Below are 27550 nucleotides of genomic sequence, written 5' to 3'. Positions count from 1 at the left end.
AAGTGTACCTTTATCAGTCACACAGTGTGAAACATTCTAGGTCAACCAGATCAAGGTTTCCAACTCCTACCAGTTTCAGTTGAGAGTTGGTTATAACGGGAATCAGAATAGGAAGCAGTGTACATTATGTGGAGGTATAAAATGTTTTTGAAATGGTAGAGAAAAAGTAAACACACACCAGAGACAGATATGAAGCAGACAGAGACTCTGTTTTAGCATGGACTTTATTTAACACTAAACTTAGTGCAACTGACACTGAGGAAGCCAAGAGAGGGTATGAGCTTTCCCCTAACCACACACGCCATAACTACACAGCTGCCCAGGGAAGATACATAGGACATGCTTATTGCACACTCAGGACACACCCTTGTACTACAGGACAACAGGAGATGAGTAGGGGCATTAACAGCACTACACGTTTTCCCATGAAGAAGCAAGCAGCACGTAAAACAACCGGCTACTAAATGGAGTGTGAATAGCAGCAGGACACAGGAGTGCAGTGCTATGACACATAATGCCTCTCCCCATCCTGTGCACAACCAGAACTGCAAGTGTTTACATCTCAGGTGAAAACCGTTCTAAGTGCAGGGAAATGAGTGGGAGTGCAAGTGTTGTTGGAAGGTACCCAGATTAAGGAACTGGGACTACCCTCATGGTGTTGGTGAAACCAGAGCCTGGCCGCCATCCAGTTAACACAATCACAACATCACCACTCTTGAAGAAACCACGGGCTTTACCTAGAAAGAAAACAAAAAGGGATAAAAGTCATATTAAAAAGGGCACTTCAGGGCCCTATAAATAAATCACTATTTAGGAGATACCCAAGTGAGAACATGTATTATGCATTTTGTAACGAGGTAAATATTTAAAAACAGCCTGCAAAACTCTTGTCTGCTGTCTTTGCATGCCCTCCCCTTCTAACCCCACCCAAACTATCTGTGGCTGTCCAATCACAGACTTCCCAATGGAGCTCAATGAGAAGTCTTTGCAAGGCAGTTGTGCTGAACAATTGCTGCCTCTTGAGCAGAGTTCCAATGAGCTAAACAGGAAAAGGGCAATCTTTACATAAAGCACTTCAACAAGCTAAAGATATTTAGATTTTTGGAGTATACCTTTAAATTAGATCCTATTAGGCACCAAAATAGCCTTAATGAAGAGACAAAGGAAAAAAAACAAAACAAAAACAAAAAAACTCCTCACTCTCCCCCCCCATACCAAAAACTTCCCCTTTAAAAATATAAAATCTTGAACCACTGTGTTTTTACATTACAAGTTTTTATCTCTTGTTCTTGCCGATTGAACGGCAATCAGGCTGCTTTGGAATCTAGAAGGCAAATAACAGCGCTGGAGACCATAAATTCTAAATTAAAATTAAACACTGTGCAATAAATAAGGGAAGAAAACGTTTACATAGGCTAAGGATGCTGTTTGAGTGTCAGCCAGGGGAGGTCTGACTAGAGCTGCATAAACAAAGTGATATAACTGCCTATATTGTCAATGGAGATCCCCTGCTGGGGTCGGTTGCATTGTCCCAACATCAAGTGTTGTCTGATATGTGGGGGAATTAGGGCTATACCACCATTCAGCGCTTTCTTCCAGCGGAATATTCTCTGTTACAGTCATGATTTATACGCAGAAAAATCTTCATTAAGCTACAGGTGTTTTGAGTGACTAGTGTCCCTTTAGACTATGGAAGGTGAAGGCTTAGTTGTGCAATGAATTGAGGAAGACAATTCCTGCTCTACAAACAAGTCACATTTTCCCTTTTATACCAACTTAAAATTATACTTGTGTAATTGGGAACCCGTCTGGTATTACAAAGGGATTTCTGATCGTGGCATTGGTAGCCACGAACTAGGGCAATACAATGATGTAATTCATATGGCTTAGGTTTGACAGTGCTGTCTCCAGCAGATGAAGTTCTGGACAGGTGTGTATTTAATCCTTGCCAATTGAACAGATGGATGTTACTGGATTGACTTGTCAAAAAATGGTCAAAAGCACTTAACAGAAGAGCTATACAGATTTGACCCTGTAGGGTTTGTCTGTATTAAATTGGATTCAAATCAAAGACAAATTTCATACCTAGCTATTAAGAAACCAAGCAACACAGTTTTGCAGACTAATTTATATAATGCAAAAAAAAAAAACAAAAAAAAAAAACACACCACAAATCACTTTAATCTCCCTGCTGCCCCACACCCCAGATTTTATTACATCCCACATTTCCCAGTGCACATTATTCAGTTCACCAAATTAAGAATAATTAGTAATGCAAAATTAATTTAAAGTTTAAATCCAAAAGATAAACAGGAAAAATTCTCCACATGAGCTATGCCTTGAGTTTGGCTTTAAAATTTGAAGAGAACTTCTAATTTCTGATAATTCTTTAGTGAATAACCATGTGTGAGTTGTGGGATACCGCCCAGACACTTTGCAAATGATTTTAGAAGGAAAAAATAAAAATTGTAAAAAAGTTAGAAATGGCCAACTTTAAACTGGAAAGCCAATTTAAGAGCACATCGATTCTTTTTATGGTCTGTAAAGGAACACTCCGTATTGCCACAAATGACTATTACATTGGGCGTCTTACCAATTTCCATGGCAAAGTTAACCCGCTGGTCCACATCCTCAGCCCAGGCTTCATTCACTGGCTCCTTGTACAGCACAGGGAAGATCCCACGGTACAGATGCGCCTGACGGGCAGTTTGTCCATTACGTGTCACTGCAATAATAGGAGCCCGTGGACGATACCGGGATACCAGGTGAGCCGATCTGGGGAGAGATAAACCTCAGATGTGACAGGTAAAATGTCAGAGCCGAGCCAGCAATTTAAAAGGAATCTATGAGATGTTAGGAGAGTGTCTCTTCACTGTAACAGAAAGTTCTTGAGCCCATCTAAAAATAGTACTAAGGAAAGGTCACAGAGCAAGTCATCCATAACAGAAAGGTCACCTGAAATAAGAGCAGAAACTTGCCCTCTGTAGAACCAAGCTACACCTCCCCCCCCCTCCCCCCCCCCCAATTAAAACACCAATTTAGGAAATGCCTCAAATTAACCCTTGCCCAGCCTGCTACTATTGCATTAACCCATTTACCTGCTGCAGCACATACGTTTGTCCATTTCACATTCTCCTCCTACCTGCCAGACTTTGTGAGAACGATGATGGCTCCGCTGGAGCATTTGAAGGATGCCTCCACTGCTCCAACAGCTGTTGCTTCTGTGGGATCACGGGTCAATGGGGACACACGCCTCAGCTCCTCAAACAGCTGTCGATGGTAAATGGCTGCCTCTGCCTCACGAGCGATCTATCAGTGGTGGGATGGGGGTGCCGCATATGCCCAATGCAGGGAAGGGGGATGTGTGAGTGAAGGGAAAAAAAGGACGGGATGGGAGACATTCACATCAGTCAGACTCCTGTACTTTATAGTCCCTGTCACCTAAAACCATTCATACCGATAATCTCACTCTTTTGACCCTCTGCTAAGGGCACTGTGGGAAGGATGGGTGGGCAAAAGAAGCCGCAGCATGTTAGAAGCTAGAGAGGGCAGGTATGCAGACTCAGCCCTACCTGCCAGATTCTGTCAGCACTATGAGCGCCTTTGCTAAGCATTTAAAAGAGGCCTCCACTGCGCCTACAGCCATCGCGTCCGCAGGGTGGGTGGAACTAGAGGTGAGGCGGAAAAGTTCCTCGAAGAGCTGGCGGTGGAAAACAGCAGCCTCGGCCTCCAGAGCAATCTGTGAGCCGGAGGGGTGGAAAGAAGGAACCAGGAAAAAGGAACAGGTGGAGGAAAAGGGACACAGACCAAAGAAAGAAATAAAGCAGAGTGATTCTCTGCACCATGAATCAGGATGCACAGGTTAATGAGTAAAAGTTGGAAAGCTTAAGTTAGAGAGAGTGGAGTCACACAAAATGAGGTGATGAGGAGCAAAAGGGATACTATAAGAAGCATTCAACTGCAATCACCAGGCTGATAAAAGTTGAGAGGATAAACAATTGGCATTTAGCAGAACAATGTATAATTGTTGCCATGATGGCTCTGGAAGTTATGGAGAGCATCACGGTTTGTCAGTTAGAGGGCAGAGCCCCCATTAAAAGGGTTTTCCAAGTACCGTAACCACTACAACTTACTGTAGTGGCTATGGTGCTAGGTGCCTATTGCGCTTTCTTCCCCACTCTTAAATTTCAGGCAGTTTTTGAACGGTGACACATTCCCTTATCTCCTGGGACATCACTAAAGTGAAATTTCTGTTTAAAACTTCTCAATTTTCCAACTTTTAAATTTGGCTGCAGACACTCTTGCCCAGTCAAATCAGCTCAAAGATGGGCAGAATTTAACTCTAAGTGTCAACCTTTTCCAGTCAGTGACAGAACTCCTTGCACCATAACCATTACAACAGGCTGTACTAGTTATGGGGCTTAGAGTGCCTCTTCATTTGTTTCAGGTTGAAATGAATGAAGCAAGCCTCTGGAATTAGACAATTAACTACATTATGTATACACATTTCTGCAGGTTGGGTAAGGCCACTAGAACTTCAGAAGGTCTGTTCTTTAGTCAGGGCCAGAGAGCATTCCTCCAGGTTTCAGTTTAAACAATGTTCTCCAAGAACTCCCAACTGGTGCAGTCTCACACCTACTCTATTCAAACCAGAGCCACGTTCTGCAATTACACAATGAATGGCGGATGTCACTCATTTCCAAAAGTGTTAAAAGTAGAAGAGGGCAGAGCTGGATTTATATATAAATTTCTCCCAGGCACATCTGTATGGAAGATTATTGCCCACGTTTTCATTTAGCACGTAGGACTGGACATGAAACCTCATGGGTGACAATACACAATTAGACTGAAATTTGTCTACAGCCTGGTGACTGAAAATCCACACCAAAGAAAGTGCCTCCATTAAAAATATCACAGAAAAGGCTGGAAACACCCTGAGCTTCCAATGAAACCCACCAGATGTCTATTCCTTATTCACTACATTAACAATGAACAAACCCCACCAGAGGGCACCGATAGCATCTCACAAGCAAGCTCAAGGCAGAGGGGCAAGGAGGGAGAGCGCTGTATTAAATGTATTAAAGTGTTAAAAACACCACCACTCTAAGAACCTGCAAATAACGTGGGTAACAATATGACATGCTTTATCTTTGCTCACTTTCTTAGCATATGTTTTTTGAATATAAACCTGCTAAATTTTTAGCACTCCACCTCGAATTCTGCTACTAGGTTTAAATTACTGGGTAGAAGTTACAGGATGGAGCAAGGAAGTGAACATTGGTTAAGACCATTTTGATACATACACCGATTTAGAAAAAAAAAGTGCAGTGTTACCTTACAGCAGCTTTGTCCATGCAACCATTGTAGATGCTTAATACAAGGTCAACAAAACAAGCCAGAGCCAAACTACTCAGAAGCTCATTTTACAAACTAAAATGGAACTGTATGTTGCACAGCGTTTCAAGATTATTATATATTCTGCAAAGAGTAGAAAAAACTAATTTCCACAATAAATTAATGTAAAACCACCACGTCATTTAAGGGTAAGGTGGCTGCAATTTATAACACCAATAAACTTAATCGTAGTCTAATTCTTCAAACAAAATGGGGTAAAGGTGAAAAAAAAAAAAGTTACAAAGATAACCCCCACTATGCCAGGCATCTATTGCATTTTTGAGCAGGTGCCTTAGCACGCTCGTTATGTAAAGGGTGCAATACTGCTGCCTCAAATGACAGTAATAAGCATACAAGCGCATACTCCGTTGCAGGGTGTTGTGCATGGCTGCCTATGGACTCATTTGTAGTCGCTAAAACTAGGTCACAAAAGGATAACACTGAAAGAACGTTCAATAATACCCTTTGTACAGCGCTACAGAATCTGATGGCGCTATATAAATATAATATATGCAAGGACATTGTTCCTTTATTAGTTTTATTTGAACATTGTGCTAGTCAGGTAACTGCTGTAACCATAGGAGGGATAGATGGCTTCACTGTGATTGTCACATAGCAACATGGGCTGGGGTGGAACCAAACATCTCTAAACACAGACGTTGCTGAATTTCTATCTTAGATTTATTAATGAGATTCAGTATGCTCTTCATCTACACATTCGTTATATAATCTCATATCGTTGCCAGAAAACAGTAAAATCCCAGGTGATAGGCATTGGCCAGACAGAATTAAAACAAATTATTATTTTCATACCCCAAGTTATAAAATATCACACAGGTCTGCTAGTGATAAAATGGCTTTCCAACTATACACCTGTTTTTACATCGTGATTTCTAGAGGTTTTTATTCTATATTGACGAGTTTACACTCCCAAGCATGTACATACTGTATGTGGCATACCAGAAACATTTCAATAGTCAAGTGACATAGAAAGAAATGTGTAGAGAGAATGAGAGCATAATTTTATGCATACTGAGGTTAGAGTCCTATCAGTGTTTAAAGTCACTGCGTTAAGAGGTTTAAAAAAAAAAAAAAAAAAAAAACCTTCACTACAGACTACTTGACGTTATGCACATTTACATGGCTTCTACAAAACTCTAGTAGAATTAGCAGAGTTAAAGTTAAGTTCTATCAAGTTTATTTGGAAGAGTGAGAATTCAAAGTGATTTTAAAATACAAGTCCAGAGTTGCTGAAATTACAGGACATCTTGGATATTATGACTTTAAAACTCATTCTCACTTCAGTAAATAGCCATGTCCACCTGGGTTTTCTCCCTGGTTGCATAATAACCCCCAAACCTAAACTTTAAACCAGACGTTTGAAGAATTTATGTAATTAGTCCTGCAGATTATGCCAACGTTGGTTTTGCTCAATCTGGAGCACATTTGGAGGTTCGCAAATAACCCCAAAATAATTTGTAAAAACTGATTTAATACTTTCACAAAGATTTGTATCCATAATTTGACAAGTCTGCTCATTCCACTGTATATACAATGCATATGACAGATGGACAGCAGGTGTATGTGGGCATTGATGCAAGAGTAATGGTACAACTTTCCCGTCTGTCAGCATTCTCCCACACTAGCTATCATAATATATTTCCAGTACCAGGCACAGGCTGGATGAGCCAAGCAAGCACCATTTCAGACCACTCCTGCGCCCGGCCCAGCCTCCTACCCCTCAGCACATGGCATGGTGATGAGCTTGTAATGAGATCAGGCCGGAGTTTAAAGCCTCTAGTAGGATAAAGAGAAACAAGTGGGGATGGGGGGGGGGGGGAGGGGAGGAATATTAAAAAAAAAAAAAATTTGCATTTGCCAGCGCTAATATTGGCAGCATCTAAGATCTTTTGCTACGCTTCTCATAGCAGCAAGCATTAGGCAGGCAGAATCAAAAGCGCAGAGCAAGCGGCAGAGGACAGCTGCACATGCAGACTCTCATTTAAATTCAATGTTACCAAGCACTGTACATCCACCACACAAACAAAATACAGTATTCATGTAGAAAGATAGCGAAAAGTACACCAATACAGATTACAAATACTCGTACACACTACTGTATCCATATACAGCGAGAAGTACACTTTATTACAGATTACAAACATACGTTTTACACACACACACACACACACACACACACACACACACACACACACACACACACACACACACTAGAATGCCCACTGATTGGCTACTTACCATATGTTGCATCCGTACAGCCTCCAGTGGGTAGTCTCCCTTGGCTGTTTCCCCAGAAAGCATGATACAGTCTGCACCGTCCAGCACAGCATTAGCTACGTCACTACCTTCAGCACGAGTTGGACGTGGCTTTTTGATCATGCTCTCCAGCATCTGTGTGTTAAAGAGTAAAGTTTGTTATACTTAAACCATTCAGGTCTTAAATGAAAAAAGGGGTGAGGAGGGGAGAGAGGGAATCTATCCAAAGCCATTTAGAAAGTTATGCCAACTTAAGTCCCTGCTCAACCCAACTCTGAGCACAGGGATTGCCAGAAAAAAAGCCACAGCTATTGTAGTACTATATAGCTTTGCTATTCTAACACTAGGCAAGTCTTAGGTGGTCTTCGGTTCGACCTTTTTGACACATTTTAGGAACATTATGTTTTTCCCCAGACATGCATGTAAAGCAGCATTTACCTGTGTGGCACAGATAACAGGCTTGCCAGCGCGATTGCAACGGCCAATCATCATCTTCTGGGCCAGGAAGACCTTTTCTGCTGGGATCTCAATACCAAGGTCACCACGGGCTACCATGATACCATCACTGGCTTCAAGGATCTCATCAAACCTATAGAAGAGGAAGGCATGAAATATTCCTGAAAGAGCACCTCAACAATTCTATACAACAATCCTTATATCGCCTTCAGAGTCAACTCATGTAATTTACATGCCAAACTACAAGGCCAGAATCAAATTCCAGTGGGTGCAGCCTGTCTCACTTTGTTCCCCCAGGAAGCGCCTCTAGTATCCATAGGCAGTAATGTAAACACTGCATTTTCTCTGAACGATTCTACTCACCAGAACAAGTACAATAAGCTGTAGTTGTTCTGGCGACTCTAGTGTACCATTAATGTAATCACTTATAATTTTCTTATGTAAATGGCGATCCTCCCCTCACTGCAGACCTGCCATCTTGGATGACACTGGGTTAAAAAAAAAAATAAAAAAAAAATAAGGTGCACTACACATTTATGCTTAGGTCTCGGCTTCTACATAAAACCTTGGAATGTGCTAGTTCCTTCTCTTCAGCCAGAGCTTTGATTGAACAATACTACATTGAAATAGGTTATAGTGGTGACCAATACGGTTTTATCAAAGGAACACTCCATAATGCAGCTGCCTTCCTGCTCCCTATATACACACACACACACACACACACACACACACACACACACACAAAAATAAAATATAAAAAATTCCCCATTTGCTGCCCTCTGCAGACTTTAGCAATTAGTGTGCGGTGTGTTTTATCAAATTTTTGTTTTAAAAACACCTCATTCTTACATGGTTTCCAATAGACCGTCCACGCACTTCCTATAAACCCCTACTCATGGTGTATGTAGTCCACCTGTGGTGAATAGTTTAGATCAAGAAATATCTATACTACTGAGAAACGAAAGTTATTTAGGTGGGGGCTTACAGATGCTGCAGTGTTGACTTCTTAAAGGGCTCCTATAGTGCCCCTCTCCCGCAGGGTTAAAACTCCTTCAGCCACCTACCTGAATCCAGCGCTGGATCAGCCTCCGCCCACACTCCTCCCCCAACGTCATCCGGCGGGGGAGACCTAACGCGAGCACGTGGCAATTGCCGCGCATATTAGACGACCCCACAGGAAAGCATTATTCAATGCTTTTCTATGGGGAAATTCTGATGCTGGAGGTCTGAGCGTCAGATAACGGACCAAAAGTCAGTTTGGAATCCGGAAGCGCCCCCAGTGGCTTTTTGATCAGCCAGACTTAGTGCTGCAATGTTTACATTGCAGTTCTAAGTGCAAAAGGGTCACAGTACCCAGACCACTTCAATGAGCTGAAGTGGTCTGGGTGCCTACAGTGTGCCTTTAAAGGATTGTCCCCATAGGAAAGCATTTAATAATGCTTTCCTATGGGGAGGTCTAATGTGCGTGGGCGGAGACATGTATTAACCCTATAGTGCCAGGAAGACCGCTTTATTTTCCTGGCACTATAGGATCCCTTTAATACAGCTATAATGAAATGAAAGCATGTCAGTCAAGGAACAGCAGTTAAAAGCTCAACCAATGTAGTCTGCGCTTGATGTTCAGCAAGTGGACAATTTCCTATTCAGTGCAGCACTGTCCATCCCATGCATTACTATTCACTTCCACTAATAGTCTCTAAAACCTACATGATAAAGGGGGTAGAAATAGTGGAACAGCTGCTTATATAAACTAGAATACCAGAGATCATTTTGACAAAACCAAAAATGCAACCCATGGTGGGTGGGGGAGGGAATCTGAAAGCAAATTTACATAAGATAAAGTTTGTTGTGTGTCTTAACTTCTATTTTATGCTGATCTTTCCAATAGCACATTTGCTCTTCCATGATATAATATTTAGAAAGGGATATTGGTTGCGTGCAGGGGCAGCGGATTTTTGTAAGCATTTTATTTGCAGAAAACAGCATTAGGAAACAAAGTGTGAAAATTTATATTTTCATTTTTTTTATGCATCAATCTATACTCCACAAAAATATCTTTTAGGAGACGTCTTACCAGCATACCACAATTTTTCAGACAGATAGTGCTCCATTCAATACATTTCTTGGTCGTGGAGAGTATTTTCTATTACTGGAAGCCTCACAGAGGAGACTGCCCAGTAATAGCCTGAAAAGTAGGTCACATTCTATAAGGGTGCTGTGAATGGCTTGTTCTACGAGAGGGAGCACACACGCTGACATTTTCTACATAGCCAGGTGCCAGCCATGGCTCAAGCGATTCCAGATAAAAATTAGCTGCACTCATGGTCTGTATATAAAAATAAAAAATTCATTGGATTCATTTTAAAACAAATCCAATAAAGAATTGAATATTGTATTACAGGCAGTGAGTGCAGCTAATATTTGTTGATATATAGAAATCAGCTAGATTCAGATTTAAAATAAGTGATGACATAACCAAGTAATAATATAATACTTCAAATACCCCATATTAAAAACAGTTTGCTTTTGCAAACGGAATGTCGTGGAGGTAATGTGCACCTGCCAACAGTTTTTTTGGTCCCAGTAAATAAAATGGTGAACATTAGAAATTGGCATGTTGGAGCAATGAATCGGTTTTCTTTATCCTGAATGGTAAACTAACCTGCGCACTCCTTCATGGTTTTCAATCTTGCTGATAATCTTGATATTTTTTCCTTTCTCCCCCAGAACTTTCCTTACTGCATGCACATCAGCTGCCTTGCGGATGAAGGAGGCAAATACCATATCCACACCCTGCTCAACACCAAATTGCAGGTCTTCAATGTCTTTGGGAGAAACAGCAGGCAGATCCACTGCTGCGCCAGGAAGGTTCACACCCTTCTTGCTACCGAGAGACCCGCCATTTTCCACTTCTGTCAAAACGTAGTCTTTGCCTAGAGTAAATTATTGACAAGCATTGGCAGATATTCATTTTATGGTTTAAAAAGAGATATATTGAACATCTAACGATTGTGAATATAAACACAACAAAAGGATATTGTGCAGCCGTCATGACTGGTATCGCGTCTTTACTGCATTAAAGTTTATTGGTTAGGGACAGTCAACAGCAATTTCTGTAATGTATAGTAAACAAGAACATCACTGGTGCACTGTCAATGTGTTTTATTATCATGGAAAATAAAAAGGTTCAGGAAATCACAGTAGGGAACATAAACTAGCAGAGAAAGTTGTAAAACAATTACGTTGGTAATAATCTGATGTATATTCAACAAACCTACTACCACTACTACAATATGACAGGCTTCTTATAAAATATTTTACCAGGAAGGACACATTGAGAGGTCTCTCGGTTTTAAGCATGTCCTTGGCCCACAAACCTTCCATTGTTAAAACAGGGTACAATACTGAAGTTACAAAAAAACATCTGAAAATACACATAAAAATGTAATATAGAACACGTAAAAAAAATCTAATCAATCATTACAAATGCATTCAGTATTGAGATATGTCGACCAGGATCTACGATCTCTTAAAGGATTTTAGACTGGAGGAAGATATGATTGTAACCGTGAGGTTATTCCATAATTGCGGTGCTCTGTAGGAAAAGCAGGATCAAACCACTTTACTGCTGGTACCGGATCGGAAATGGGTACAGTATTCTTCAGTAACTCAGGTAAGGTGGGAGCTTCCCAGACAAGCTCTTTAAAAAGGGACACTATGCTATGTACCCAGAGCACTTCAGCTCATTAACGTTGTCTGGGTGCACTGTCTCAGGTCACCCTGCAAAAAGTAATTACTGCAGTTATTGAGAAACTGCAATATACCTTTCAGTTCTGCAATAAATTACCTCTAGTGGCTGTGTACCAGAACGCCACTAGAGGGACTTTAGGGCAGTTAGGCAACTTTTGGTCGCCTAACACTGGACGTCCTCCAGCTATGCGTGGAGACGTCCAGCCTGACCCAAAATCCCATAGGAAACCAGTGTATAAGTCTTTCCTATGAGGAAATCTTAATAAAAATGCATTGTAACATGTCACAAGGGTGAGTCATGTGATTACATTGTAGTACAAAGCGGAAGAACATTAAACATGGTAACTTTATGAAGGTGGGTTTACTATATTCAATGTCTGGCATTGGGATCTGTTGTACAATCTGTTTTCTTACTGTAGGGCTTAGGTAGGATTTATTTCTGTACAGGGCATCTAGTTTTTGATAAAGTTTTGAAGAGAGTTTCAGTGTGGAGGCCAAAAGAGATTGGGGTTTAGCAACACAGACATTTAAAATGGACTGTGGTCAGCGTGCCATTTTATTTTGTTCTGATGCATAGATGGGAATTTTGTAATTCAGGTACTGTTGTGACAAACCGTAAAAAATACCACAAATAAAATAAGACATTACTTGCACTCTTCCTAAATCCCTATGCATATTTAAACAAATGGAGGTTATTTAGTTACTCCAATTTGTCTTGATGTGGCAGGTGAGAGTTTAGCCCACCTGCCACGTCAAGGCAAACCTCTCAGGTGGGTCCTACACTAACCTTTCACCTTGCTTCCTTGAGCCTCTAGCAAAGATATCTCCAAAAAGAGAGGGACACTTTATATACCCCTACATGCTTATTAGGCCAATGGCAATTGGAGCAACTGAATAACCTCCATTTATTTAATTAGGCATAGGGATTTGGGAAGAGCGCAGGTAACGTTTTTGGTTTTTACTGTATGTATTGGGGCTGATGTGTACTATGGTCATTGCTGCCACCCAAAAGTAGTGGGTGTTTGAGCGCAGGACTTGTTTTTTGTAACAGAGATCATTGAGACAGTATAGTGTTTTTCAAAACAAGCAGCTAATTTATATAAAAAAAAAAAAAAATATGTACTCACCAACTTCCTTAACCAGCAGGGAAATGAGTCCATCATCTATATAGATTTTGCTGCCAGCTTGCACCACCTTGGGGAGGTTCTTGTAGTCTACCCACAGCACATTATCATCGCATTTGTCTTGGAAGGCATCATCCAGTGTCACCTTGAGGGTTCCCCCTTTCTTCAGCTCCACCTCTGCTGTGCCACTCTAAAAAGATATACACAAGGGTGAACCAGGAATGGTGGTAGAAGGGCAAGTCAAAATCTGACAAGACAGTAGTGGATACTTACACCCTTAATAAGACCGGTTCGGATTTCTGGTCCCTTGGTGTCAAGGGCAACTGCAACAGGCCTGTAGAGTATGGGGTTGGAAGCAAAGCTCTCTGTGGCTTCACGCACATTTTTGATGGTGCCAGCGTGGTACTGCCAAATAAAATTAACACATGGTAAAACAGGACAGATTTATAGCACCAACATATTCCATGGCACTTTACTTTGTCAAAGTGTGTTATTTCCCTTCTGTATAATTGTAATGTCCATCAATGTACACCTAATAAGCACTGCTCTGATATTAAGCTCATTAATTAACATGGTGGCTAAATTGTAAATTTTTCATTGAGTGTTTGGTTCAGAATAATTCACTAAACTAGTAAAGCGTGTTAAAATTACAAGGAAAATTAAATATTTAGGCCACATAGCAGCCACACTTTGCCCAAAATTTTCAATCCCCTCAAAGCGATACAACTCCCATTTTCTAATAACTTCTTTAACCCCTTAAGGACACATGACATGTGTGACATGTCATGATTCCCTTTTATTCCAGAAGTTTGGTTCTTAAGGGGTTAAAAAGGACATTTGATATGTTTTCGGAGTTAAAACAGAACTGTCAGGTCTTTGCACAGCCCCTATACTAACAAAAAGAAATTCAATTCTGAAAAGGTTTCTTTAAAATTGTATTCTAGGACTGGATATTCTGGCAAAGCCTCAGTGTACCATTTAATCCCTAGCTTTCCACACAGGCGCATAAATGACTGAATTGGCCATGTCCTCATGTGGCATTCCTCTGCAGAGGTCTGAACATGCACGCCTGGAGCATCAAGGGTTGGCCTGAACTAAATTATTGAGTTTTGGTTTTCCCCTTTCAAAAAAAAGAAAAAAACCCACGCACAAAATTACCAAATATAATGCAATTTAATTATTTTCATATTATCAGTCTGTTAGAAACACTTTAATGGGGATTTCTGTAGATAAATCATAAAGTCTACAGGAATTTTTGTAGCGGCCTAACAATCTAACTACATTTTGCTTGAATAGTTAGTGAGCTGGTTATGCTTGTAGAGACATCTTCCATGATCACTTATGGAATCATAAGACTAGTTAGCCATTACACAATCTCTTTAAGACTGTCTCACATGCAATAACCTGCTTATTTGCCCAACACTGTCCTATTAACATCAGCACTTAGCCTGTACTTCAACTATTATTCCAATAAAACCACTGGATAGAGGTGGCAATCATTCTTTATTGCAATGAAATATATTTTTAATTCTAAGAAGTTAAGAGTCACCTCCACCATGCTGCCTCAATTCTTGTCGGTAGGCTGAGCTGTGTGGATGGGAGGGATAAAACACCAGCATGTAACCCTCTCATTGCCAGAATGAGATGGAATATGTTATTCTTGTTGTACAGCACATCCACCAAGAGTGATAAGTTAGAATAAAAATGAGGAAGGGCAAATCAAAAACCCTTACTTAAGCATTCTCAAGAAAGTCCCGAGTCCTGTGGAGATTCTATCTAGACAGGAGTTACAAAGTACAGAGCACTCAAGGTCTTGTATACATTTAAAAATAAAAGAAGTTATTCTTAAATTTAGATTAAATTGAAATTCTGCCACTGGCCACCTAGGTAATTTCTTTGCTACCACAGGGAATTGCTCCCAGTGAAAAAATAAAATAAAAAAAAAAAGTTTATTATTGCTTGAATGCAGGACAGGCTTGAGAGATCTATATTTTGGTTTAACCTCATAGGATGTAATGCCAACCTAAAGAACGCACACAACTATAGCTTTGTTGAATAAGAAGGGCAGACACAGGAGTTCCAACACTGCCAGATAAAACTATTTTTGTAGCAGACAGCTGCTGAGAGAAGATAAGGTTTCTGTGACCTTCTAAATGCAGGAGGTTCTGCTCCCCGTTGCTGGCCACATCTTACCTCATGTGTTCCATGTGAAAAGTTGAGACGGGCAACGTTCATTCCAGATTTTATCATCTCCTTTAGTATTTCCACAGGGCAAGATGCTGGACCTGGTGGGACAAGAGTTCTATAATCATGTATGGAGTTCCAAAATAAGCATGTATACACACAAACACATCATGTAAACAAACAATCTCCCATTAAAATAAAACAGGCAAAGGGGACCAAACATATTTATCCTCTGGGTTTGTCCTAAACTCATCATACAATTTTTTTTTATGAGACAAATATGAAAATGAGTTTTTGCTTCTACTACAGGCCCCCCTCCCTCTCACACCTACCTATAGTGCAAATGATGCCAGTGTTGCGTGCCACAATAGGCTCTGAGTCTATGTCCAGACGACACATGTGCTCCAGGAAGGTGTCTGCCATGGCTGCATGAAGTTGCTGTGTCTGGATGAAGGCGCTTCCCGCCTCGGATACTGGAGACTTGGACATTGTGACCTAAAAAAAACCAAAACTAATTTCAGTGCAAAAACAAACATGATTATGAAAATAAAAAAAAGCTTCACTTACTGCAAGAAAGCTTAAGTAATTATATTCCATCATGCAAAGAATAGCATTTTAAGTTTAAAAAAAGTTGGTAATGCATGATACAGGAATTACCACTGAGCATGCCAATCACAATGGTATGACACTGAATGATATTAAAATTAGGTGTACAGTGCTACCCAATGTGTATACAGATCAAGGTGGAATGCGATGGAGTTCTAATACTAGCCTGTCATTTCTATAGTAAGAAGTGACATGTGCTTGTTAAAATGCTAAAGTTAAAAAAAAGGGGAAATTTCCCATTAATCGTTAACCCTACATTGACCATTTTTTTGAACAGGAAAGGAACACTGGCATTAGATTAATTCATTCCTATCCGATATTCAAAATAATTACTCAAAACAGCAATGAAATAACTGAAACATGTGTCAGTTCTGCTGTGAAAACCCCAGTGATCTTTACACAGGAACCTAAACGATTACATGAACGGTGATGAGTCACTTCCTCCTTCAAAACGCAGCATGAAAAGCCTTGATACAGTAGAGCTTAGAAATTAGATACTTTCTCACACCTCTCCCACCTTCATCCATTCAATATTTATAGGACATTTAAATTACAGCTGCTTAAAAATAGAAAAATTTACACACAGACTAGACATACTCCCCTTAAACAGGTCTAAAGAGAAAAAGGAAATATCCCAATGTATTATCAGTATAAAGAGCCAAATATTTATATCAATGTATTTTATCAGTAGCTACCAGAAAATCCACTGACTGAACATAAAACAGGTTTATTCAGTGCAGTAATTGTCAAGCTGTACCTGATACTGTCTCTCCTGCTTCCTCACTGGCCTGGACCGCTCAGCCTACTAGCATCTCCTGTGCAGTCCTCCTTCAAATAACATGCCACCACAAGGCCCCTCCCTCTGCTGTAAGCCCCAGACTGTACGTGCTGCTGAACACGAGCAGGTCAGATACAGAGAGACAGAACCACACCGTTCTAGACCTGAAACCCTATTCATCTCACATAAGAGAAAACCCACTGGAATCACATCCTGCGCTTACACTCTATTAGAATGCTTCACATGCAATCTAGCCCATCACTGGGACACTATATGAAAGGATAAGAGGATACATGAGCTCGGTTTAGGCCTGGACCAATAACAGGAGGAAGGGGGGGAATTCTGTGCTTTTACATGTGCCTCCAAATTTGTGTTTTACTAGTGTACCAGAACGTCAAATTCTCAGGAAGAATTCACATTAACTCCTTCAGGACTATAGTCATCTCAGCACCGTCACAAGGAATTTTCTTAACTTAGGTCTTCAAAGGGTTAAACCCTTAAAAACCCATCTCTAGCCAAGAGAGAGCAGTGAGCTAAAAATAACTAGGATAAGCCGTGCAGATGTAACCGTCAGAAAAAATTAAAAATGCATTTAAATTGTCCTAAACATTAAGTTCTAGAATTTGCAGATCTTCAAAATCAAATAAAAAGTTATATAGAATAGCCTAAAATGTATTCACCAATAGGAAGACGCAGAAAGGCTTAGGAAACATACAATTTGGTTTTAAACAGCATCTAACAGCTCATACAAGGGATCTGGAATACCCAAACCAGACAGGGTAAATCCCCCTGCTTTACACACGTCATTTACGGCTACATAGTTAGAGAAAGCTGGGTAGCCCCCACCCCTTGCTTTCCAGTCAGTTTTATAGGGGATATTACTCAGCTCATGTTGGATTACCAAACACAGGAACTCCCTGACTAAGATGCAAGGAACAGAAATGAATCTGGCTTTAACAAAATGTATTCTTTGATGGATCCACTCAGATGTGGACAGGTTCAGCAAAAGGCAACCAGTGTCACCTTGCTCTGCATTGTGTAAGGGGAGGGGGGGGGGAGCACTGGGATCAGGATGAATCTTTTTCTCCTTCATTCCCTGCACTAATCAATACAGCAGGGTTTATATATAGCTTTAGCTGGTTTTAAGACCTTAACAGAGCAATGAAGGACATTCTATAATATAATTAAAATAATTATGCTCTGTAACCTGCACTGATCTACAGAAATACATACACCGCAAAATCATCCAGCTGTTAGCAGATAGCCATTTTATTTCTACATCAAGGCCATGCCTACAGCCTGCCATCTGATATACCCTGGCACTTTATTATTCAGGTACTTACTGTAGATCCAAAAGAGACTTTGTTCGTTTCAGATCGCACAACCTTCATTCTTTTATCTCTTGGGACAGACTATTGGGTTAATTAACTTAACAGCAAGTTTTATTGGGGGAGGGAAACACTGCTAAATTCAGATTTAGATAGTGGCAAAATATTTTCTCAAGCTATTGTTGACACTATTTGGGGTCATCTCATGATCCTGGGTTTGCACTCTAGTGTCCGGTATCAGGGGACACTGGATAACAAATTCCACATAATGCGCATAGTTTGATTCCCATTAGACACCCTCATGCTATGCACATGTCAGTCACAGAGGGTGTTCAATATGGGAGCTCTGCACGTGCAGTATTCAGTGGGGCCCCAACTAGTAACCAGGATGTGCATTCACTCCTGGCTGACATGCCTTCATCCTTTTTGGGTTGAGAATCAAGAGACAACCACTTCACTGTCACACCCCTTTAAACCTCCCCCATCCTAATGCTGGGAGGAATGATTTTGCAAGTTTTCAATTCAGTTTTTAGAGAGAATATCCACACACGTTTCCAGGCAGATTTCTTTCAAATATGTTATAGTGTATACACCAATTACAGTGCCACATCTACACAATAAGATGCAAAAGCACCATTACTCTGGCATATGAAGAGAATACTGCATTAATCTGAACTGACCCATAAACTAAGAAACACTGGTACTGTTTCTGTATTACAATGCGGTTAACCCATTTACAGAGATTGGGGCAGCTTAAGCACTGATTTTAGCCAGGTCCTTGAAATATCCTTGCAAAGGGCAGAGGGCATCCTCCAGCAGAATGCTTAATATAGATGTTCTATAGATATCCACAACTTCAAATAGCACAACCAACATGACATTACAAATGGCCTGAACCAACACCATTCATTGCCAGGAGGTCTTTAACCCCTTAAGGACACAGGACATGTGTGGCATGTCATGATTCCCTTTTATTCCAGAAGTTTGGTCCTTAAGGGGTTAAAGGCACTTTGCTTTATCACAGTAAAAACAGCATTAACCTCAAGTGCCGCAAACTCATAAGGATACCATAGGAATACAAAAATAAAATTAGATTGCATAAAAACCCACTACTAGTGTCTGGACAAGGCAGTTCTTCTCTAGATGAAAATTTCAGGCTAATTTACAGTTTTTCATACAAATAACATTAAAGGACCACTCTAGGCACCCAGACCACTTCAGCTTAATGAAGTGGTCTGGGTGCCAGGTCCCTCTAGGAATAAACTGCTATGTTTATAATAGGGTTAATCCAGCCTCCAAATCCTCTAGTGGCTGTCTTGCTGACAGCCGCTAGAGGCGCTTGCGTGATTCTCACTGAAAATCACAGTGAGCACGCAAACGTCCATAGGAAAGCATTGTAAACGCTTTCCTATGCGACCGGCTGAATGCGCACGCAGCTCTTGCCGCGCATGCGCATTCAGCCGAAAGGGAGGATCAGAGGCAGAGAGGAGGAGGAGAGCTCCCTGCCCGGCGCTGGAATAAAGGTAAGTTTTAACCCTTTCCTCATCCCAGAGCCCGGCGGGATGGGGTTCTTGAGGGTGGGGGCACCCTCAGGGCACTATAGTGGTCCTTTAAGAGAATCTGATGGCGAATTTTAAAGGAAAACTAAATTTACCATTTCAGTGATTTGAAGTGGTTCCCATAGTTTAGCAACTCTGTTGCCGGTAGTGTCACTATGGTGTCAGCCAGTCCAGAATTCTAGCCAATGACAATTCTGTGAGATCGTAATGTACAGAATTGCAATAATTGGCTGATAACAAGTCAGCTGACTCCCTCTGCCAGTCAATAGCCAGCAAGACTGCTATCCAGCGCTGCAGAAGACAGATGCACGTCACAGGTATGAGGGTAAACTATGGCAACAGTTTGACACAAACACATTAAAGTATTCCTGGCTTTAATCTTCCATGGATTTCTATTCACCAATGGCAATGCAGTAAGCATACCCATTCCATGAACAGCTGTATTCACAGGTACAAAGGCCTCCTTTCATTCAGAAAAGATTTCCCCAAATGAAATACTGGAAGAACAAGTATGCAAATTTAGATTTTGGGTCTAGTTTGACTTACACATAGCATTATGTATGGTGCAATGAGCCTGTGTGTGTGATAAATAATTAATAGCTTTGCAAGAAATCACATGGGAGCAACTTTATTGCTCCTTTAGAGAAGGGATATAACTAAAAGGGGCACCATGCTACAGTGGTTATGGTGAGAAGAGCCTTCCGCTGCAGTTCCTCCAGTTTGTTAAAAAACAAATTAAAAAAAAATCTCTCAATAAGTTCATCAATGGCTTTAATTTCACCCAACATCTACTTCAGCTATTTCAGTTCCACTATCTGCCCCATTAATCCAACTATAGATAAAAATATGAGGAGAGTTTAGGGTGGAGACAACACAGTCTGAAGTGCAGTCCAAATGTGTGTGGATCTGTACTGACAAGGCAAAAGTGAAGTCTGAAAACTGCTCAACATAAACCATAAAGACTGCTCTATAACCACTAAAATAAGGTGTAGCAGTTATGGTGCATAGTGGTCCCTTTACAGATTGACAGACAGGGATTTAAATATAAAAATAACTTTGCAAGTGATGCTCTAGTAACAGCTGACTTTCCATTGTACACTGATGTTTTCAGCAGTTGTGTTACAAAGAAGTATATAACATACAGATATTAGATCTTCTGCTGAATAAATGTAGGATTAACATTCAAACGCCATTGCAACATGCACTTCTGAGAAACTGCGCAATACATGTTACAACTTGCCGATTGTGGTTAGGGCATGGACTAATAATTACATAACGCTCCAACAGACAAAAAAAAAAAAAAAATTCAACCCCCCCCCAAAAATACATTTAGATTAAAGATGAACAGTAAGATCGTATTGTAATGAACAAATATAATCCCTCTGGTTAAGGTCAAATATGCACATATTTCTTACACACACACACACACACACACACACTTCACAAGTTTTATCGATTTGATCATGCCTACAAGCTAGACAATTCAATCAGAAACGAGTTCTTGAATCTTTCATTAGATTTATAGGGGTGTGTCTGTCACGGAGCCAAAGCCAAGCAACGGTTCTCTGGCAATGACATTTTACAGATTTTCAAGTGCTGGAAATTTGGTTTGTCTGATTCATAAAGAACTCGAAGAAAAATGAAAAAGCCATTCTGTAATCCATGTGTACTGCACTACACCACTTCCTTCACAGGATTAGTCATGCAAATAGATTCGATTTTCCTAGTGCGCTCATTTCTTTATAGTGCTTCAAACAGACATATCTACGAGCACATTTATAGTGAAATGTTACAAGAATGCCAGTCAAGTCTAGTGAAAATGCAGATGTTTTGCTTATATTTGATGTGAATAGGCCTTACTTTGGAGATCACACATAACCTCATCAGAAAAGGACCCAATTAATATGTATGGTATTAGCTCTGCAACATAGTTCAGTTTTAAAATGTCCTCACTGATACATTCTTCAAAAGAGATTTAATATAGGACAAAAATCAATTTTGCAGAACACCTTATTTAGTCTCTATGGGAGAGGTCTCCATTGAACTGGGAAAGGAAGTGATGCGGCAGTATGTGATCTATTGCAAGCAGTTGCCTAGGGCATGGTAAATATTACAAATCTCTTCCAACCACTGAAATGTCATGGAGGCCACACATGCAAATTATGACTTGATAAATGAAAGACATTCTGAAAGCTTGGCCAAGTCAAGAGCGAGAAGAATATCTAGAATTATGTGACTGGCAACTGCATTTTAATATTATTTTTACATTTACCAGAGGACTAGGGAAGGGTTTTCCCACTAAGCTAGAATTGAACAAGGAATTTAAGGTTTTAGTTCAAAACAGTGATTTTTTTTTTATGTTTTGTAACTGGCAATTTTACATATTCATCCAATACTAACAGGATTGCTCGCTAAACTTTGCAAGTTAAATAAAAAAAAAAAAAAAAATGGTAATGAATAACCTTGTAAGAGGTTATGCTAAAACCGTAAAGAGGAAACCTAATCCAAATTATTCCCACAAATGTATCAGTAAATCAGTAAATTCTCCACAGCAGACATTTTTAATACAACACATAACAGCTCCAAGGTCAGAAGGGACACACCAGCAGATACCCACACATCTCGTTGTCATGTCACCACCCCCCCCCCCCCCCCATTCATCAGCTAAATCCCCATGGCAACTAGTGATACTGCATATTACAGGGAGCAGCCATTTTTCAATTGCTACTTTACAGGGAGCTAAACTACAACTTGTTTAATGCACTAATAATAATAAATCTACAGATAAAACAGGGTTTGAGAATAGATTTTTATTTTAAATTAAAATACATAAAAAAAAAAATCTGAAACACACAGACATATGCAAATCCTTATACTGGAATACAACTAAATGGGATAAGAAAGTAACATGCATCATCTATCTGTGAATACCTGATAGTGCCGACATTAGCTCCAGGGAGGATGGAATAAATATTCATATAAGCATAATAATAATGGCCTTGTTATTAGTGAGGTCACCCAGTGCTGTAATACAGAGGTAGGCTGCTATCCCAGTGCTGTAATACAGAGGCAGTGAGACAGTCTGTTATCCCAGTGCTGTAATACAGAGGCAGAGATACAGGCTGCTATCCCAGTGCTGTAATACAGAGACAGTTAGTCTGTTATCCCAGTGCTGTAATACAGAGGCAGAGATACAGGCTGCTATCCCAGTGCTGTAATACAGAGACAGTTAGTCTGTTATCCCAGTGCTGTAATACAGAGGCAGAGATACAGGCTGCTATCCCAGTGCTGTAATACAGAGACAGTTAGTCTGTTATCCCAGTGCTGTAATACAGAGGTAGGCTGCTATCCCAGTGCTGTAATACAGAGGCAGAGATACAGTCTGTTATAATACAGGGATACAGTCTGTTATAATACAGGGATACAGTCTGTTATAATACAGGGATACAGTCTGTTATAATACAGGGATACAGTCTGTTATAATACAGGGATACAGTCTGTTATAATACAGGGATACAGTCTGTTATAATACAGGGATACAGTCTGTTATAATACAGGGATACAGTCTGTTATAATACAGAGGCAGAGATACAGGCTGCTATCCCAGTGCTGTAATATAGAGACAGTTAGTCTGTTATCCCAGTGCTGTAATACAGAGGCAGTGAGACAGTCTGTTATAATACAGAGACAGTTAGTCTGTTATCCCAGTGCTGTAATACAGAGACAGTTAGTTATAATACAGAGACAGTTAGTCTGTTATCCCAGTGCTGTAATACAGAGACAGTTAGTCTGTTATCCCAGTGCTGTAATACAGAGGTAGGGATACAGTCTGTTATAATACAGAGACAGTTAGTCTGTTATCCCAGTGCTGTAATACAGAGGCAGTGAGACAGTCTGTTATAATACAGAGACAGTTAGTCTGTTATCCCAGTGCTGTAATACAGAGACAGTTAGTTATAATACAGAGACAGTTAGTCTGTTATCCCAGTGCTGTAATACAGAGACAGTTAGTCTGTTATCCCAGTGCTGTAATACAGAGGTAGGGATACAGTCTGTTATAATACAGAGACAGTTAGTCTGTTATCCCAGTGCTGTAATACAGAGACAGTTAGTCTGTTATCCCAGTGCTGTAATACAGAGACAGTTAGTCTGTTATCCCAGTGCTGTAATACAGAGGTAGGGATACAGTCTGTTATAATACAGAGACAGTTAGTCTGTTATCCCAGTGCTGTAATACAGAGGCAGTGAGACAGTCTGTTATAATACAGAGACAGTTAGTCTGTTATCCCAGTGCTGTAATACAGAGGCAGTGAGACAGTCTGTTATAATACAGAGACAGTTAGTCTGTTATCCCAGTGCTGTAATACAGAGGCAGTGAGACAGTCTGTTATAATACAGAGACAGTTAGTCTGTTATCCCAGTGCTGTAATACAGAGACAGTTAGTCTGTTATCCCAGTGCTGTAATACAGAGGTAGGGATACAGTCTGTTATAATACAGAGACAGTTAGTCTGTTATCCCAGTGCTGTAATACAGAGGCAGTGAGACAGTCTGTTATAATACAGAGACAGTTAGTCTGTTATCCCAGTGCTGTAATACAGAGGCAGTGAGACAGTCTGTTATAATACAGAGACAGTTAGTCTGTTATCCCAGTGCTGTAATACAGAGGCAGTGAGACAGTCTGTTATAATACAGAGACAGTTAGTCTGTTATCCCAGTGCTGTAATACAGAGACAGTTAGTCTGTTATCCCAGTGCTGTAATAAAGAGGTAGGGATACAGTCTGTTATAATACAGACAGTTAGTCTGTTATCCCAGTGCTGTGACTATCATGGCAGTGTGAGGAGGGCTGTGATGACATGCAGGATGCTCCATGTGTGTCAGTCAGTGACACTGGCCGGGGCTGGGCTCACATAGCGGTATACTGAGGATTACCTGGATGCTGGGTGTGCTCTGTGTTCTCTCCGCCGCCCGACTGACAGCAACTGGCTACTGGGATACAAGGTGATCCCTGCAGAGCCGCATTACTGCCCACATCTGACACACACATAGATCCTTCCGCGCCGTCACTTTCATCAATAAAACGAAACGAATCTATAAACCTATATCAGTACATTCACGTTTCACACTGACACGATGCACGCTATTATTCACGAGTCACAGAAAATCTCTCCGTAGATTTACCGATGGCCGGAGAGGCGGCACTACTTTCTAATTTGCGGCGGAAGCGCACCGTTTAATTCCGTTGATATTAAAATAAGTGACGCACCCTCTCTCGCTGGCCAATCACGAGATGCGCGTGGAGCGCATCTGCCGGGCGCGTGAGAGCACCGCAAGTCGGCGCGTGCGCACGGCGTGCGATTGCTGCATCCACTTCTTTTAGGGGAGCAAACCAGCGCCACCAGCTGTTCGGCACTGGTAGTGCGCTGTTACCGTAAATAATGAATGTGAATGGGAGAAAGGATGGGTAGCCTGCAGGGAGACCTGCTGTGTGTGTGCGCTTACATGGCAGCACCTGCAGCACTATATGTTAGCTGCCATAAGAAATTTTACACAGCTCAAGGTCTGGCCCCCTGGGGCCCACACCCCAGTCCGCCACAATGTTTGCCCCCAGGGAAATGAATGTGTAGCGGATGCAGTGTTTGTGTAGTGGGTGCAGTGTGTGTGTTTTGGTAGTGAATGCAGTGTTTTTGTGTGTGTAGTGGATGCAGTGTTTGTGAAGTGGGCGCAGTGTGTGTGTTTTGGTAGTGAATGCAGTGTTTGTGTGTGTGTGTGTGTAGTGGATGCAGTGTGTGTGTTTGTGTAGATGATGCAGTGTTTGTTTAGAATGGATGATGCAGTGTGTGTAGTGGGTGCAGTGTGTGTGTTTGTGTAGTGGATGCAGAGTTTGTGTAGTGGATGCAGAGTTTGTGTAGATGATGCAGTGTGTGTTTTTGTATTGAATGCAATGTGTGTGTGTAGTGGGCGCAGTGTGTATATGTTTGTGTAGTGGATGCAGTGTTTTTGTGGTGAATGCAGTGTATGTGTGTGTGTAGTGGATGCAGTGTATGTGTTAGTGTAGTGGATGCAGTGTGTGTGTTTTTGTAGTGAATGCAGTGTATGTGTGTGTGTGTAGTGAATGCAGTGTATGTGTGTGTGTAGTGGATGCAGTGTGTGTTAGTGTAGTGGATGCAGTGAGTGTGTGTGTATATATGTGGGATATAATAGGGGCTGCATTAAGTGGGAACGTAGCAGAGCTGTAGGTGAGAGTGGAGTGTGGCCTTTTAGGAGAGAGAAAGAGGCAGGTTTGAGAGATAGAAGTTATTCTGGGAGGCCATAAGCATTCCTAAAAAGATGGGTTTTGAGAGACTTCATAAAGGATTGAAGACTAGGGGAGAGTCTGATGGGGGTAGGCAGGCTGTTCCAGATGTAAGGAGCCGCCCGTGAGAAGTCCTGCAAGCATGTTTAATCAGTAAGGGTGCAAGCAGCAGACAGGAGAAGGTCACCAGTAGAGCAGAGAGACAGAGAAGGGGCATATCAGGGACTAGAGTTGGTTAGAGCTTTATAGGTAAGGGTTAGTATTTTGAATTGACACCTGTCAGGTACAGGAAGCCAGTGTAAGGATCGACAAAGGGGTTAGGTGTGAGAGAAAGATCTGCCTGGCAGCAGCATTCATCACAGATTGTAGGGGGGCAGTATGGCTTCTGGGGGGACCAATTAGGAGAAAATTACAGTAATCCTTGCAAGAGATTACTAGAGCATGAACAAGCTCATTGGCAGCAACTTGTGTAAGAAAGGGGCGGACCTGGGTAATGTTTTTAAGGTGGAATCTACAGGTTTTGCAACAGACTGAACATGAGTCGCAAAGACAGCGAGCTTGAAAGGATGGGGTGAGGCAGGTACCATCAACCTGCAGTCATCAATCCAGTCAGGGATAGAAGAAAGACAATTGGTGACGCGTTGTAGGACAGCAGGGTAGAAGTCAGGGGAGGAAAGATATATCTGGGTGTCATCAGCGTGCAGGTGATAGCAGAATCCAAACGAATTAATGAGTTTAAATACAAAAAAAAAAGTCCTGCGCTCAAACCCCCATCACTCCTGGGCGGCAGCAATGACCATAGTACACATCAGCCCCAATACATACAGTAAAAACCAAAGAAAAAAGTTATCTGCACTCTCTCCCAAATCCCTTTGTATATTTAAACAAACGGAGGTTATTTAATTTCTCCAATGGCCATAAGAGACTTTAGCCTACCTGCCTGGATGTGACAGTTGTACTCTTTCCATTGTAAATGTCCAGTAAATGTCCTAGAGTCAGACATACAATGGAATGTTAACAGAGTAGGGATTTGTTGGCATAGAACTTGCAACATGTATCTTTTACATTTAAGGTGTGTGGGACTTCTATTCTCAACCCGGGCGACTTTTTCTTTGCTGCAGTTATTCTCCTTAATCAGACCTGTCTGAGCCACACCCTAGAGCGCGTGGGAAGCAGTAACTCAGACAGACATCAAGGTACACTGAATCATCACTTCAATTCATTACGTGTAAGCATATAGTTTACAAAGGCTTGCAATTTATGCTTGCAGCATAGCATGTTAACCCTAAGGTGAAAACTGAAACAGGAAAGAATTCAGCAAAAACGGCCGTGCTCCAGACTGACAGTGTTTCTGACACTGCACGCTCCAGAGCAGCATCCTTAAATGTGTGCCAGACCCGGTCATGTGACCCGGCACACAGTGGTGACCTCAGAGACCACAAGAGAGGGAAGAAACACCTCTCACGTGTTGTGGTTAACAGTAATTGGAGGTTAGCCAATCAGACACACCCTGTGTGTATATAAGCTAACCTCCCCCTTGCCTCAGTGCCCTGTCGTGGTCTTTGTTTAGCCCAATAGCGCGTTATGCTCTGTCTGATTAATTGGTTACTGAATTTTGGCTTGTCTTACATTTACTCTGTTTTATCTGCTCCGGCACCTCGGCTTGTCTCTTCGTATTCCGTCTCTCTATTTCCCTTTGAACTTGGCTTGCTTTGATTATTCTTTTGCCTAGCCCGGCCATTCAAAGGACCGGTATTGCAATTCTGTCTGTTGTGTCCTGTCTGTGTGTTATGTCCCC

The 27550-nt window shown here is 41.2% G+C and overlaps 1 protein-coding gene across 3 annotated transcripts; it reads right to left on the bottom strand.

Annotated features, from left to right (window-relative positions):
* Positions 1–207: 207 nt before the first annotated feature.
* Positions 208–24477, bottom strand: PKM (pyruvate kinase M1/2). Of its 3 annotated transcripts, none has more exons than XM_063449379.1 (11): positions 24390–24477; positions 15518–15680; positions 15195–15286; positions 13275–13406; positions 13005–13191; positions 10790–11060; positions 8110–8260; positions 7654–7806; positions 3143–3309; positions 2594–2775; positions 208–737 (listed from the first exon to the last, which is right to left on the bottom strand). In XM_063449379.1, exons 2-11 carry the CDS (start codon positions 15672–15674, stop codon positions 631–633), a joined length of 1599 nt encoding a protein of 532 aa, XP_063305449.1. In that variant the 5' UTR covers positions 15675–15680; positions 24390–24477; the 3' UTR covers positions 208–630. The 3 variants fall into 3 exon arrangements, with proteins under 3 accessions (XP_063305449.1, XP_063305448.1, XP_063305450.1); XM_063449378.1 differs by lacking the exon at positions 3143–3309 and adding an exon at positions 3573–3739 and having other exon boundaries at positions 24390–24476; XM_063449380.1 differs by lacking the exons at positions 3143–3309; positions 24390–24477 and adding exons at positions 3573–3739; positions 16549–16596.
* Positions 24478–27550: the final 3073 nt, after the last annotated feature.

The sequence above is a fragment of the Pelobates fuscus genome, chromosome 3 (genome assembly GCF_036172605.1).
Source record: "Pelobates fuscus isolate aPelFus1 chromosome 3, aPelFus1.pri, whole genome shotgun sequence".
Lineage (NCBI taxonomy): Eukaryota > Metazoa > Chordata > Amphibia > Anura > Pelobatidae > Pelobates > Pelobates fuscus.
This window is presented reverse-complemented; position numbering and strand designations above follow the sequence as displayed.

Coding starts and splice junctions, on each gene's coding strand:
- PKM (XM_063449379.1), bottom strand. CDS start 15,674: ATGTCCAAGTCTCCAGTATCCGAGGCGGGAAGCGCCTTCATCCAGACA. Junction 11,061..13,004: donor CCTGCTGGTTAAGGAAGTTG/GTGAGTACATAT, acceptor AATTTACTCTAG/GCAAAGACTACGTTTTGACA. Junction 7,807..8,109: donor CTGTTATCTGTGCCACACAG/GTAAATGCTGCT, acceptor TTTAACACACAG/ATGCTGGAGAGCATGATCAA.